The 14,541-nt window shown below is 52.1% G+C and overlaps 3 protein-coding genes across 3 annotated transcripts; 1 reads left to right on the forward strand and 2 right to left on the reverse strand.

The window, feature by feature from the left end:
* Window positions 1–172: 172 nt before the first annotated feature.
* On the forward strand, window positions 173–2,656 carry VTN49DRAFT_178 (uncharacterized protein; the record flags this gene model as incomplete). Its single annotated transcript, XM_069409431.1, has 1 exon — window positions 173–2,656. The coding sequence occupies one exon, from the start codon at window positions 173–175 to the stop codon at window positions 2,654–2,656; it is 2,484 nt and encodes an 827-aa protein (XP_069271639.1).
* A 359-nt stretch (window positions 2,657–3,015) lies between these two features.
* VTN49DRAFT_179 (uncharacterized protein) lies at window positions 3,016–6,072 on the reverse strand (the record flags this gene model as incomplete). The annotated part of the gene is made up of 4 exons (XM_069409442.1): window positions 3,016–4,986; window positions 5,042–5,538; window positions 5,616–5,767; window positions 5,843–6,072. 4 exons carry the CDS (start codon window positions 6,070–6,072, stop codon window positions 3,016–3,018), a joined length of 2,850 nt encoding a protein of 949 aa, XP_069271640.1.
* Window positions 6,073–12,049: 5,977 nt separating this feature from the next.
* VTN49DRAFT_180 (uncharacterized protein) lies at window positions 12,050–12,469 on the reverse strand (the record flags this gene model as incomplete). The annotated part of the gene is made up of 1 exon (XM_069409454.1): window positions 12,050–12,469. The coding sequence occupies one exon, from the start codon at window positions 12,467–12,469 to the stop codon at window positions 12,050–12,052; it is 420 nt and encodes a 139-aa protein (XP_069271641.1).
* Window positions 12,470–14,541: the final 2,072 nt, after the last annotated feature.

The raw sequence follows: 14,541 nt of genomic DNA on the forward strand, positions 1-14,541 counted from the left end.
TAAAGCTAGGATCGAATGCCAAGAATGAGCCATACTGAAGACGGATAAGTCTTGATTCCTCGTTCACCGGGCAACAGAGCCAAACAGCAAACAAAACTCCCCTTCCGCCATCACACACATATCCTTGCTTCCATTGCCAAAATAACCAAAGACATTGAGTCCCTCGCATACCATGGCACAACCACTCTCACCACTGTTGCCGTCTGACGGCAACGGTCGGAGCCGCTCATCTTGCTCTCCGCCTGCAACCGCCCGTCGGCGCGGAATTGACGAGGTGATGGGCACTGACTATGAGAAGGAGAACGTGTTTGCGAACCCGTCGAAGCGACTATTCTACGACGGTGCTGCCGATGAAGAAGAGCCAAGCCCTAAGCGCCTTTCCGTCATGGATGCAGAGCGGGTCAATGAGAGTGACGATATTGAGCCTCCTCCCAGCTCTCCATTTCAATACGACGTGAGGGATGACACGGTAGATGCGGCTAAGCTGCAGGAGATGCACATGCCCGACGCAATGGAATCATCGCCAACGAAGAGTTTGGCTGATATCCCCCCGAGCTCGCCCTTTCAGTACGATGTGAAGGACGACACCGTTGATGCCCAGAGGTTGCAAGATCTGGCATCGCCGTCGCGAAACTCATCCCGAAGCCATACGCCGCAAATGCATCATGGCGGAATCTATGTCGATGAAGATGCGAGAGCTGAGTTTGAAGAAAAGGAGAACAAAACGACCACAGAAGCTACGGCTGAGACTTCGATTGACACGGAACAAGCCCCGAGCTCGCGGTCGGAGAGGACACCGAACACCAGTGTAATCCATGACAATCATAGCTCACGACTTGACGCCGGAGCGAGCATTATCGAAGAGAGGCGACATGAAGAAATGAGCACCGTCGAAGGAGCGTCGGCTCCGGACAGTGCCAAACCCGATGATGTGCCACACTCAACCCATCCTGTCGATGTGGATTCGATGGACGATACACGTCTGAGCACATTTTCGATGCTTCCCGACATGACTACATTTGCAAACCTGCGGCGATCGCCGGCGAAGAATTCTGCAGAAGTCACAAACACACCAACCAAGGCCTGGAGAGGTGAATCGGACAACCCTCTGACTCCAACGACAGCGAGGCGATCGAGCAATGTCAACGTGTCGCCGACTCCGCGAAGACGACAGTCCAACGAGTCTGTCAATCTCCTCGACCTGACCGATTCTGTTAATTACTTCCATCGCGTATCACAACGATTCTCTAGGGGAAACAATCGCTTGTCACCTCGTAAGAGCTCGCCATTCAAGAGTCGCCGCGAGTCGATGCGTTCGCCGGGGAAGTACAACCTTATTGACTTCGATATCCCTCCGGCTCCTACACCTCGGTCGATTCCGACTATCACGCCCAGGGAGTTGGAATCTTTGAAATCGGGGTACCTGTCGGAAATATCCTCGCTTCGAGCAACATTGAGTGGTAAGGAGGCGGAGGTCTCCAGCCTAAAGCAGGCTGTAGCCGACGCGGAGAGACGAGTTGCCGAAGCATTAGAGGAAGTTCGCAACGAAGCCATCCGCAAGGAGGCCCTTGAGGTTGAACAGGCGGAATGGCAACGGCGCGGGAGGGAAATGGAAACCGTGCTGCGTGAGGTGCGTGCCGAAATCATCGAAACGGAGCGTGAAAGAGATCGATTAGCAGCAAAGCTCGAAGAGGCGGAGAAACAGAGGGAACAACTCGAGAGTAGAATCGTCGAGTTGGAGAGCCAGCTGGACGCGGCGCGCAAGATGTCGCCTCAGAAGCCTTCCCCTCCGAGTTCTGATCAGCGCCGGATCACCCCTGAAGAGTGCGCTAGGGAGGTGCAAGATGCAGTTGAGAAAGTCGCGCGTGAGCTGCACTCTCTTTACAAGAGCAAGCACGAAAACAAGGTTGCGGCTCTGAAGAAGAGCTATGAGGCACGCTGGGAGAAACGTGTGCGCGAGGCAGAGAACCGGTTCAAGGAAGCGCAGGAGGAGATTGAACGGTTGAAAACGGAGCGTCCTTTCAACCCAAGCGCGAGCATGCTTGCTCGCGACACAGAAGCGCTGGAGACAGAAAACCGCATGCTGGAGGCGAAGCTCAAGGGTCTGGAGCAGGAGATGGCGTCAGTAAAGAAGGACAATGAGCGGCTGCACGAGGAGCTGCGGGTCGAACGGGCAGAGAAGAGCGAGCTTGTGGCCGCTGTGGACGAATGGCTTGCCATGCAGCAACAGATATTGCCGGACCAGCCGCAACCTCAACCTCAGACTCAACCGCAACCACCACAACACGCGGAGCAACGCTCAGCGCTAATATCCTCACGCGGATCCTCGGTGTCCTCACACTCAACCTCGGGCATGCCGATGGGCGACGAGTCAGCTGCTTCGACGACAACCGAATCCACCAACTCAAGACACACGACCGACGCCGATGCCGGAGTCAAACGGAGTGGTAGTCGGGGTAGCCACGGGCATGGCCACAGCAGTAGCGCCAGCGGCATTCGCCCACCATCCTCCGGTAAAAGCCGGTTGAGCTTTTACGGCCATTCACGTAACAACAGCGGCGGGGGACGCCCGAGTAACATTGGCTCTGGGATCCCGACGCCGGGTCGGAGCGGGATTATGAGTTCGATTGAGCGGATGGGGAGGGGCGGAAGCTAGACCAGCCATTGTGCTGAGTGTGTTACGACGTTATGAATGGATGAAGCAACCTGTGTTTCGTAGTCGGGTTTAGGGTTAGGTATCCATGGGTGGACATCTGTTCGTTAGTATGGGTTTCAATTTCATCAGGTTGATTACAGCCATGGATCAGCACAGACATGTAGCTTCCTTAATAGCCTACGGCATCGCGGAATATCAGCTACTATCTCTGTGTCTATCACTTCCGGTCATCAAAAAAAAATTTTTTATCATTCCTCACCAAGTCCTTCATACAAGTACATACATAGGTACATACATAACATACAACAAGAGATCATAAATTAAAACACATAGACTTGAAAAGAATCCCCGTTCCCACCTCACTCAACACTGCAGCCGGCTGCCGTGGTTGTGGCGGGTGCGGGCGTATACATGCCAGGAAACTCCGTCGACAGGTCCAGTTTCGTTTCTCGTTTCCCACCGAAATCGAAATTCAAAAACTCCGTCTCGGGAGGGTTTAACCCGTTGAGACCGGAGTCGTCCCCCGTGGTGGTAGCGGGGGCGGCGGTGGTGGTGGTGGTGGTGGTGTGTGCATCATCATTGCCTTTGTTCGAGGTTGTGTTGATATTGTTGTCCTTTTTATCGTCGGCGTTGTTTGCGCCGTCTTGGTTGAAGAAAGTAGAAGAATTGTTGCTGTTGCTGTTGCTGTTGCTGTTGTTGTTATTGTTTGTAAAGAAATCCGCGCCGCCATCGTCAAAGTTGATCAATGCATCGAAATCATTCTGCGTGACCTCGGCATCGTTTGCGAGATCGATCAGTTCGTCCAGGCTGAGATTCGCCTGCGACATGCTGTTCGGATCCATGGAGAAGGCAAAGCCCATGTTATCCATGCCCGGGTCGTCATCAAACAGCATGTTCGGGTTCGGATCCGGGTCGAGGTCCGGGTTTGGATGCGGGTTCATGCTGCCGTTCTCGCTACCGTTGGAGTGCGGTGGGGTCGCAACGCTGGGGATGGCTACCCCATCGTTGAAGGAGAGCGTGTTACTGTTCATGTCGGTGTTGTCCGGGTATGTCATGTCTGGCATCTTTGGGGCGAAAGAATCTGGTGGTGGGGTGAGAGTTCGCGGCATTGTCGCCGGCATGGAGGGCGCGCTGGGTGGGGGAATGGAAGATGTAGCTGCAGGCGCGGCGGTAGTGGTTGCTGTCACACCGTTGGTTGGTACATTGTTTGTTGCATTATTGCGCGAGGACGTATCCGTCGCGGGCACGTTCAGCTGGATACCCGCTTTCCGAATCGCCGCCTCGAGGAACGACGTGGCAAAGTCGGCCGATGCGTAAATGTCGCGCAGCCGCTGCAGGATCCGCATGCACTGGTAGAACCGTTGCAGACTCACCATCCGGACCGCCGGATCATTGGACTTGATGTCCAGCAGATGGATGATAACCGCTGGCAGGAGCACCGTCACGCCCGCCGTCGGCAGGAAGCGCGTCAGGTTGAGCCGATGCAACACCTGCGCGGTGTTGGTAATCTCCACCGCCGCGTAACGCACCTTGCTCCGCGACAGTTCCTGCAGGTCCTCCTCGACGGCTGGGAACGGGGATGCGGGTAGCACCTGCGGACGATGTAGCGCACTCGATGTGGTGAGGTAGATCATGCGAAGCAACGCCCGGTGGGTGAACAGCGATTCCTCCGCTTGCGAGAGGATCGGCAGCGGGCCGTCTGGCGGGTATGGCTCGTACAGCGCCTCGGGGGGCAGATTCGCCTGCCACTGCTCGAGCTCCTCGTCGCATTGGCGCACTTGCAATGCTCCGTTGGCCGACTTCTTCGGGACTAGCATCATGGTTGTCTCTGTTGTGCCACCAAATCGATGGCTGAGCACCGAATATTGTGCCGACAACACATGACTGACCCCCAGACACAGCTTGGCCTTCTCAATAAACATGACGGCCAATTGTCGCTGTTGCTCAGAGTTGCGGAGCAGCTCGCAATCCCCAAGCATGTCGAGGACCTCGGAAGGGTATGTCTTCAGCTCAAAGTCGTCGATGGTCAACATGGACACGTCGCAGTCGTCGTCCTTGATGCGCATCGGCCGGCGCATGCCGAGAGCAATCAATCGGTCTCGCGTATATGCACTCCACCAGATCCGCTTCCATAATCGTTTTCGACGATCGTTCATGGCGGACGATGTTGGATCGCGGTGCAGTCCGATGGTGTGTGCCAGTGAAAGGCTCACTCCCATCCAATGCCAAGTGTCTTTTTGATCATCGGGAGTTTCATACCAATAAGTCATCAATAGGAGGGACTGCACAAGGGCAATTCTATCGACTTCGTAATCAAAATCGTACAGGAGCTGCTGCATTGTTAGCTGAAAGTCAGTCAATATCAGGAATAAAAAGCTCGCATACCCTAGCTCTCTGGAAAAAGATCTTTCGAGCCATTTTCCGATTGTGATAGCCCGCCTTCTGAAGATGCTCCATGTCAACAAAGGCAGTACCCGCAAACATGACTGCCTGGAAGAGCAATAAGCTCAGGCGGCGAACCCCGTCATTGCGGGCTATCGTTACGAGGAAATCCTCCAGATCAAGGAGCGGCATGAACGGATGCACATAATGAATATAAGCTTTCAGCAGCGCATTCCGCAGTTCAGGTTCCGGGACAGTGAGGGCGCCCTTGGTGGCAAGGTACTCAATGTCCTCGGGCTGGAATCTCTGCGGCAGACCGCGAATATAATCCGGCAGAAAGCCGCGCGGTCTCGACTGTTTCAGCAACTGCTGAAAACCATCGCCGAGATGATCTCGCAGACCGTAGTTGGGGGCCGCGGGTGCCTGGTTACCCGCGCTCATGCTTCCGCTTCGCGGCATCCGATGAGCTTCAGACCCCGGCTGTGATCCGCGTGATTGATCTACCACTGGGTCAGCGACACACCCGTACATGGCAATTTTCATCAGTGTCGCTTTGAAGCGACCAGGCAACACGAACAGATAAAGTTTGACATGGATTCGCCGTCCATTGTCTGATGTGACGGCGACAGAGAAGATGCATTGCTGACTCTGCGTGGCGCCGCCGTGTCTTCGGACAAGTCGGTCGACGACTCGGCTGTTACTTTGTGCTCGCCGTCCACGCGAGCTTTTCTTTACCATTTGGGTCAGCATCATGCATGCTTTGGTGAAATTTCGCTCCATATTATGCCTCTAAGTGCGACTTACTTTCTACGGCGGCTTTCCGACACAATGCACTCCACCTGATCCAGGCGGCAGTTGGTGCACGGCGATCCATGCTCGACCACGTCGCAGCGCACTTTGCGCGCGCGACAGCAGCAGCATGCCCGAGAGGCGCGCCGCTTGACGGGACGGCCCGTCGTCGCGGACAGCCCGGCCTTGGACGCCTTCCGCTTATTGAACTGCGGCGTCGACTCGACCGCCTCCGTAGCCGCCATGATCGCTCTCTGGTCTGTTTCAACAACCACTCGGCGGAAGGATTTACATGTGACCACACGAGAGAGAGAGCCCGCAACGGAAACGAGAAGGGCAAAAAAGCAGCTCAAACGAGCAAAAGTCGGGGAGGGCCCGCTTCTTATTATAATCCAGCGTGTCTGATCTTCTAGCAAAATTCTACAGCTTCCCCATGGTTCCACACCTGCTGAGGGTCCTCCCCGGACCGAGAAGAGCCCCTGGGAGGAACGGAGGCGGGATGGTGGCGCAGGTTTCGCTCCGGGGGTGGGAGCCGATGATTTGCCAAGGATCGCTCCGGGCATGCGGGCATGCGGGCATACCAGGACCGCATGGCCGTGAGCGGCCTCGTCGGGATCCAGTGACAACCCGCCTGATTACGTTTTCCCCGACTCTCTGCGACATGATTCGAGATCCACGCCGCGGCGGGCCAATATCACGCCGCCTGGTCGGCGGTCGGCCTTGGACAGGGTCTGGGTGTCTGGTCTTTCGGTCCTTCACGTGGAGCCCACCGGCCCGGCCGTTTGACTCGTGGCTGTGTGATTACTCAGCAGCCAGTCGTTGTGGCTGCTCATCGATGATTGGATGCAGAAATAGCACTAACCGGACGCGGCTTAGTATGGATTCTAGCGTCTTGGCATCCTGCCAACAATATCATCCTCCTCCCCATTCCAATTTCCCAGTCTTGAAGGACGGAGAGCTGCTGCTGGTGTGTCAGAAGTAAGAACAATGTTGGATGTAGAACGCACGGAGTCGATTCAATCGGCCGAGTATGGTTTCCTTCCTGTGCTCGACCGACACACTCGCAACTGACTACGGTTCCGCGCTCAGGGCCATTCTCAGTTAAAGTTTTCTGCATGTCACTCTCTAGACTAGAAGATTGAAGAACCCTGACAGCTCGAAACGCTCCATTCGCAGAGGGATTTTCTCTGTTTAGTTAAATGACGATCTTCCCCAGTCGGATCGATTTCTCCACCGCACAGAGTCCTTGACTCCTTGTCCAGAGGTTGGCCCCCGATTCAGATTGTACGGGCCGGCTGACCGGCACGAGGGCTCCATCGGTTCTCTGGTCAGGGCGAGAACCTTGGAGAGTGCCATTGTCCGTTGAACACGAGCATTCCAACCACCCTGGCTCTGTCCGATGTATGCAACGTCCTGAAATAGGATCGATGCTCTCGTGTCTCCAAGGTCCAACATGCTCTCGGGAGTCCTTGCTTGGATTCGAAAAACTTCGCTTGAGCATGTGACGTCTGACGTAAATTGCCTGCTATTTGGGGAAAAGGCACTGCAATTTTTTTCTGATCCGATCATCGGCACATACCGGATTGGGCCTAGCGCAGGTCGAAAATCCCGCGAGTTGGACGGAGCTTCCTGATCGAGGCCGATTGGGAAACCCCTTCGGTTGATGCATGTGATGCTGTCAAGGAACCTCTTGCATGCTATGAAGTTACTGTCGTAGCACGAATCACACACTGCCTTTAGCGCGACAATTGCATCAGATCCCGAACGAATGTTTCATGGAAAAAGGGGAAACCGAGCATGCCATTGGAATGCGATTTGCATCAAGGAGCGGAAGCTGCGGAGCTTACTACATCACTTTCCTCTAGTGTTCAACTGGGTCTGCACGCTGCAGACCCTGCGTGGAATCCTTGAAAATTTCTGAGCCGTTTCCCCAGACCTTCGGGAAACTTGCCGACTGACGCATTTACCGATCATCGGACTTTTGCTTTTCCATTGCTCCAGCCTAGCCGTACCAACTGCCGCAGAGGGAAAAGCGTCTGCCCCAGCCACTCGGACTTCTGTGCGGGCGACGATTATGGGGCCCCATGCCATCGGCCACTTTCCGTGGATTCCGACGCGCGAGAGTTCGAATCCTCGTGGCGAGAGCTATCAAAGGCGCCCTCGTCAAGGACGTATGGAGTAGTATGTAATGCAATGGAGGAGCCTTATGGCGCCGATACGAACGGGGCCAAGTACATCCACGAAGATCTTGTTCAATCCACAGTTTGGATCTGAGATACAACGGCTTTGTCGAGGGCGGCTGTCATTGCCGCTCCACATCACCGTCGACATTCTCTGATCGTCCCGTGCAAACCAGCGGTGAGCATGTCCTCATCTCAGTCCGTCTTTCAGGTCAACAATGACTTGGCCGCGGATGGTTTGCCATGAAGAGGCATTGCTCCTCCAATGTCTACACAATGCAGTTTGCGCATGCCGATCCAAAAGTACACGTGCTAGACGAGGAGCATCTCTGCGTCGTGTAAACTGGCATGGGAGCCTCCAAACGGCTGGGCGTCTTTGACCAGGCTCCTCCTTTCCATTGACTGGTTAGACGCGCACGCCTGACCTCCATGAATTGTGTTCTTGCCATATTGGTACCGTGCCATACATATGCGATCAATAGTTATCTGGTCATTCTTCCCAGGGCCATCTTGATACATGCTGGGGGAACAAAATTTTGGGAGATGTGGCTGTTCAAAATTTGGCATTCATACGAGGACAGTCAGGGCCCATAGTGCATTGTACGTACTATCATTGGCACCTTCTACGCTCGTTAGTGAGCGTCTTCAGACCGGTTTTCGCCGACTAGCCGCGTTCGGACCTCAATGATCAGGCATGATGATTTCCGACTCTTTTCCTAGTTGCATACACATTGCTCTGCCAGATCGGCTAAGCGAAACATTTGCGCAGCAGCGCATATTATCGGCCGAAATGCAATCTAGACCGCAACAGGACATTGACATTCCACGATCTGACACTTTTGACAATTTTGAGGCAAGAGGGCATTAGGGGTCCTCGTTAGGCGCCAATGTCAAGCCAAAAATTCTATGTAGTGTCGTCCAACAGATGGAGCAAGCCTGGTAATCACTAATGAGTGACATGACAAACTGAGCGCGTTCAACTTCGCTACACATTTCGTCCAAAATGAACAGATTATACGATAATACGAGGAGAACTGATGGATTCAAGGACTCGCTAGCTGACCCTGATCCATGAGACGATACAAACCGGCTTTCCCTTCAAACGAATTCAAAAACAGATTCGGCAAGGACCTGCGTGGCCCGTCAGCGAAGAGACACCTCAGCAGATCATTTCCGTCGAAGCGACTCACCAAACATCGATCATTTCTTGCGTGTTATTAACGGCCCATTTACTGTATTGAAGCAACCTCCTCTCGACCGATGCGATGCGGCAGCACCTGGGCTGGTGTAGTAGTTGATCGTCGCTACATCCGCCTTCTTTTAATCCGCCTGTTTTCTCGTTTCACCGTTTGTTACAGCGTGAGAACGGCGAAGCCCGTCCCGCAAAACAAAGAAATCATTCAACCTAGACATTTTGCTCTCACTTTCCAGACCCTCCAGCGCGGCTCGTGGAAATGATTCAAACCAAAATCCAGACATCCTGGTTGCCCGCATACTCAAGCCGATATCGTAAATACGCAAACGTCACCGCAAATGTGTCGAGGGCAGTCGCGGAGATCGTCCCAGCGACGGTCACTTGAGGGTTGAGGGTTGGCTACGCCATAACTGGACACGGGCCCTTTTACTGTATCGTCGACTGATGTGATCAACCCTCAAATGGCCGTCATCGGAACGGCCATGGCAATCCCCTTGGACATGTCCGCGGTGCCGGCGCGTATTCACGACAGCTACCTGTGCGAGTACAGGCATTCATGATCCCCTAGCTGATTGGTTGCACTTCCTTCTTCCAGATGACAGCATGTGAATTCAATGCACTAATCCCCGGAATAAATGCTCTTGTTTTGCCCTCGAGATAACGTGGACCTTCTTCGAGGTCAATTGCTGGCGTTCACCACGGGTGGACCTGTTGAAATCGGGTTAGTCATTTTCTCAACAGCCCTCCGTCCGCTAAAGCCGCCTCTAATTCACACCTGCGGAGCTCTCGGTGAGTTTTGTTCGTGTTAGTTCGGATCCTTTGTAGACTATGGTTTCGATGCCGTACCCAGTTCACTGGTTTGCACATCGGGAAACTTTGACAATAGATTCTATAGGATCCCAACTATCTCTTGGTTTTGGCAAGCAGGGCTGCAATCGCCACGACCACAACAAACTGTGAAAGAAAACACGCAGTGTGAAAGAGGCGGGCATTGAGATGACTTGACTTCAACAACTGGGCCATGGATACATCAATGTAGACGCCCGCAACGAGGTGTCGAAGTCTTTGTCCTTCTCGACCAAGCAGAACTGCTTTAGAAAAAGAAATAGGTACTCCGTACAGTCCAAATACTAGTACTAGGTAGTATTCGCCGGACAGTTGCTTAAGCTTCCACGCAATCCAATCGTCAAAGGAAAAAGAGAATCTCTTTTGGCCGAATCCTGTCCTGCATGAAGAAAATTGTTTTTTGTTAACATGCGTGGTCTCAAACTCTGGCAGTTGATTGCCTCTGCCTTGCCTCCAAAGGCGTCGAGTTTTTTATTTAACGGAACTGTGCGGAATAATATCTAAGCGGGATGCTGTCAAACTCTCTTCCTTCAGGGTCAATTCTTGGTGACGCTTTGACATGAAGGTTCCCAGTACTTCCTCTAGCCTTCATATACGTCATAACCGTCTCTATAGTCGTTTCAGGACTTCCCTGCCGCGCCTCACGTCTGCCTTAAGGCATCGGAGTCCATCACGTGATTACACCAACCCTAACACTCTGCCCTCGAAGAAGTGCTGTAAAAGCCACGTTCAAAACCAAGCAGTGTTTGAAATGGATACCAAGGAAGAAACGTATGCTAATTCTCCATGAATCAAAACAGACGCCTTAGGCGGCCTGAAAATGAAATTTTCTTTTTCGGGGCAGTTGGAGGAAATGAAGTCGACTACCTTTGCCACGCCGTGCCAGATCGTCGAGTTTCGACAATTCGGCCCGGACTTCTCTGGTCGTTTCTCGCGTAATCTTCCGTGTATATGGGTTCGGAGGGCAAACAGGAGACAGTTTTCAAGTCATCAAGCTGCGAAACTCGTCCGGTTCATTGTGACTCTGCGACAGTCAAAAGACTACCAAATGTTAGTATGAAACGAGAGCTAAAAAAGCGAAGCTAGACGTTATTAGGCCTATTGCATACTCTAATAGGAGGATTAGCATGTGAGATAAACTGGTTAGTTCTTTGTTTCTTAACCGCCCAATATTTGATGACTGACCTGCACGGTCTTCGTGCTGATTATTCCCGCGGATATATTGTTTTCGATGGACGATTTATCTCACGGCGAAATGAGATAGCCTAATGATGGTTTTGAGTAACCTGTCATTCGATATATACCACCCAAAGCTGTTTTCATCAGATATGCCCAATGTTCGTCAGTATGGCAGCGGCCACTCATCCTGCCCAATAGAAAATGAACGTTGAATAATGAAATGGTTGCCTTGTGGGTCGACGAATTTTGTAGTTCACGGAATTTCGGCGTTCCGATCTGTGTGGTTCATGCCATGGTCACAGATCGATCGAATGTGGGTGGAGGACTGCTTGGCATAATCGTGTATCGCCACTCCGTAAATACTTGGATACCCTAGACGCTGAATGAAATAATGTTGGGGAGAGCAAGCTACGAGTAGAAAATGATTCTGTGAAAATTTAATCGGCCGGTTCTCGCTGCTTAACTGTGCCGCCGCAGCACCTTAACGTCGTCGTTGAGAGCATACATATAGTTTCCTGATTAGGAAGTTCGTAGGGTATACCAACCGCACGTCATCCCCCACGTCTCACTTCCCCATTTATTCCAAATGGTTACCGAAATGCAAGCTGCAAGCAGGGAACTGGGAAAAGTCCTGGATCAGATCTTACTGCTGCTGAAACTACAATGAGAAGGAAGAGAATTCAATGATCTAACAAGGATTGTATTCATAACCCTATGCAATCTTCCCAGCCATTATGCAAAAGACATTAACAGTAGCGAAATAGTAAAATATGACATGACAAATGTCCTGGATCCCCCGAACCACCTGATACTATAATGCGCTTAAGCAGTGCAGCCGATGGTCCAGCTAGCGAGGTCGAATGGCTGCGCGGCATGAGGGTTGCCGTCCAGATCGATGTAGGTCGTCTCGGCCGTCAGGACACCACGAGAAGCGCCCTCTCCATCCTTGAATTCGCACCGAATGCCTTGAGGGAAGTCGATGAGTTGGGTCGAATCCGCAACGACCTTGTCGCCATCGGAAATGTTGCTGTTGGAGAAGATTTCGCCGATCTTGAACACGGAGCCGTCAGTCGGGACGGTGGCAGCGCCCTGGCGACCAGACAGGTTGTTCATGAGGGTGAAGGTGGTGTAGCCGGGCGCAGCAACGTTGAAGGTGTTGACCTCCCGAGCCTGCAGGCGAGACGGGGCAGCGGCGGCGGAGGTAGCCAGGAGGGCGACGGCGGCAGCGACGATGGACTTCATTTTGGATGGCGTGTTGATGTGGTCTTTCGACGAATATGTTGGTTTTCGACTTGAAATTCGAGAGTGAGGCTTCAATTGAACTCTTCTTGCTCGAGTAGAACTCGCTTGTGTTGTTGCTGATGATGATGGCTTCGAGATGGAAGTTCAGGAGCCTTTTATACCTTCGTCTCTGAACACTGCCTGTCTGTTCGATCCATAATGTCTCTCATTTTCCACTATTTTTAGCAGGGATCTACTGTGCCAGCTCGAGTTGGGATGTTGGAGAACTCCACAATCGCCGACCCTGACCTCTACGAAGCTTTCGGATGCATCAATTCGACGTCAGCACCGTATCCATTTTGGGCATTAGCTGATTGAATGAGAGAAACAAGGGCGGGGAGCTCTCGAAGTCAGTGAGCCCTGACTGGTTCCGTAATCGAGATTGAGCGGAGCAGCTGATCTCGCATGGAGACCGGCGCAGCTGGGCGCAGCTATTCGGTATGGAGTAAGTATGTACTTTGTTATTCCGTTTACTTGGCTTCCTTTTCCATAGTTCCAAAAGCTATTCCGAGCTTACGCCAAATATCTGCCTTACGGGCATCAATTCATCCACGTCTAGAATTCCATGAATATCTTCTGTGCTCACTCTCTCCAAAAGACGTTGGGAACAAATAGGTAGATTACTTTCAATGCACCAAGGAAGTTAACTGGCTTACGAGGGTTCCGTAAGCAGGCTATTATTGTTCTTCATCTAGGCCTAATTCAGTAACTTCGATGATGTATGGGTCAGATTGCAGCAAGTCCCAATCCTTCGGAAACGGCCAAACGGACATTGCTATTATTCATTGCCATGTGGGCAGTTGGGGATCATTTTCCGCTTGATCCTCCATGATTCGTCATAATCCGAGTGCCCATAGCCAAGTTGGTTAGTACGAGTAGGGTCTGAACCATGACTCGAACTATGAAGAACCCAGGTTAGCCCTAAATACGCTAATATCTATCATACTCTCCAAGAAAAGAAAAGCGCAGTCAAATGACCCACATACTCCGTACAGCCGCAACATGACTAATCACCATTCGGCCATCGCCACGAAGTCTGTCCACACTATTTGGATCTCATCATTGACATTATTAAAATAGCACTATACAATTGTACACAGCCCGATGACCGTTTGGAGTATTCATACGGGCACGTGTCTTCTGTTTGTGGGCTTGATGACGACCGAGTTCCAAGACATCATCGTATTTTATTCAAAGCATTGATGTCATTAAACATAATTTCCAAAAGCTGAACACGAGCATCCGGCTTTACTTTTGAGCCGAACTAAATCAGGATATGGTTTGTCCACCGTCGGTCTGCTTGTCATCATTAGCCAGGTCTTGGCTTAAACCTGTCCATTCATCGATCGAAGAAATGCTAGTAACTTTCAACTTCCGTACCTATCAAAATATCCGGAGAGCTGGCATCTGCAAAAAGTCTTTTGTGGGGGAAAAAAGGTGCGTCAATCATATTGCAGCGCATGAACGTTTCTCCCAACAACAGCCTACTTTCGTATGTGCTTCGAAGTAACTGTTGCATGAGCTGCCTACACTGCAGCTGGTGCCGATGACCGGTGTAGAGACCGGAAAGTACCTTGGAAGTTGTCGACGGGAATTCAATCGAGTCGTTTTGTCATGTCTCAGATTTTACTTTTTGTTGTTCGTATTCTTCCACAAGTGATTGCGGACAAGGTACGAGCCTCAATTTCCGCTTTCACTCATCTGCCTATTCGGAGTCTCCCTGCATGAAGAGCGGTGAAGCCCGCAATCCTTTATCCTAGGATCAAAAGTCACTTGAAACAGCGCAATATTAGCCTACACTGCACATTTTAAGCGGCATTTGCGCGGCTTCCGCTCTCTAGCACCTTGATCGCAGCACGACCTCCTGACCACTAGTGACGAAGTTTATTTGAAGCTCTCGAGGGAATACGGACGACTTGTCCAGGTACCTGATGACTGACTAGCGTGACTTCGTCATGAACCGCGCGGTCTATCCCAAAGAAGGTTGCCTGAGCCAGGGAACTGAGTCTCACCCTCCTTGAGAGTCCAGATAC

The sequence above is a fragment of the Thermomyces lanuginosus genome (assembly GCF_041956635.1).
Source record: "Thermomyces lanuginosus strain ATCC 200065 unplaced genomic scaffold VTN49scaffold_12, whole genome shotgun sequence".
Classification (NCBI taxonomy): Eukaryota; Fungi; Ascomycota; class Eurotiomycetes; order Eurotiales; family Trichocomaceae; genus Thermomyces; species Thermomyces lanuginosus.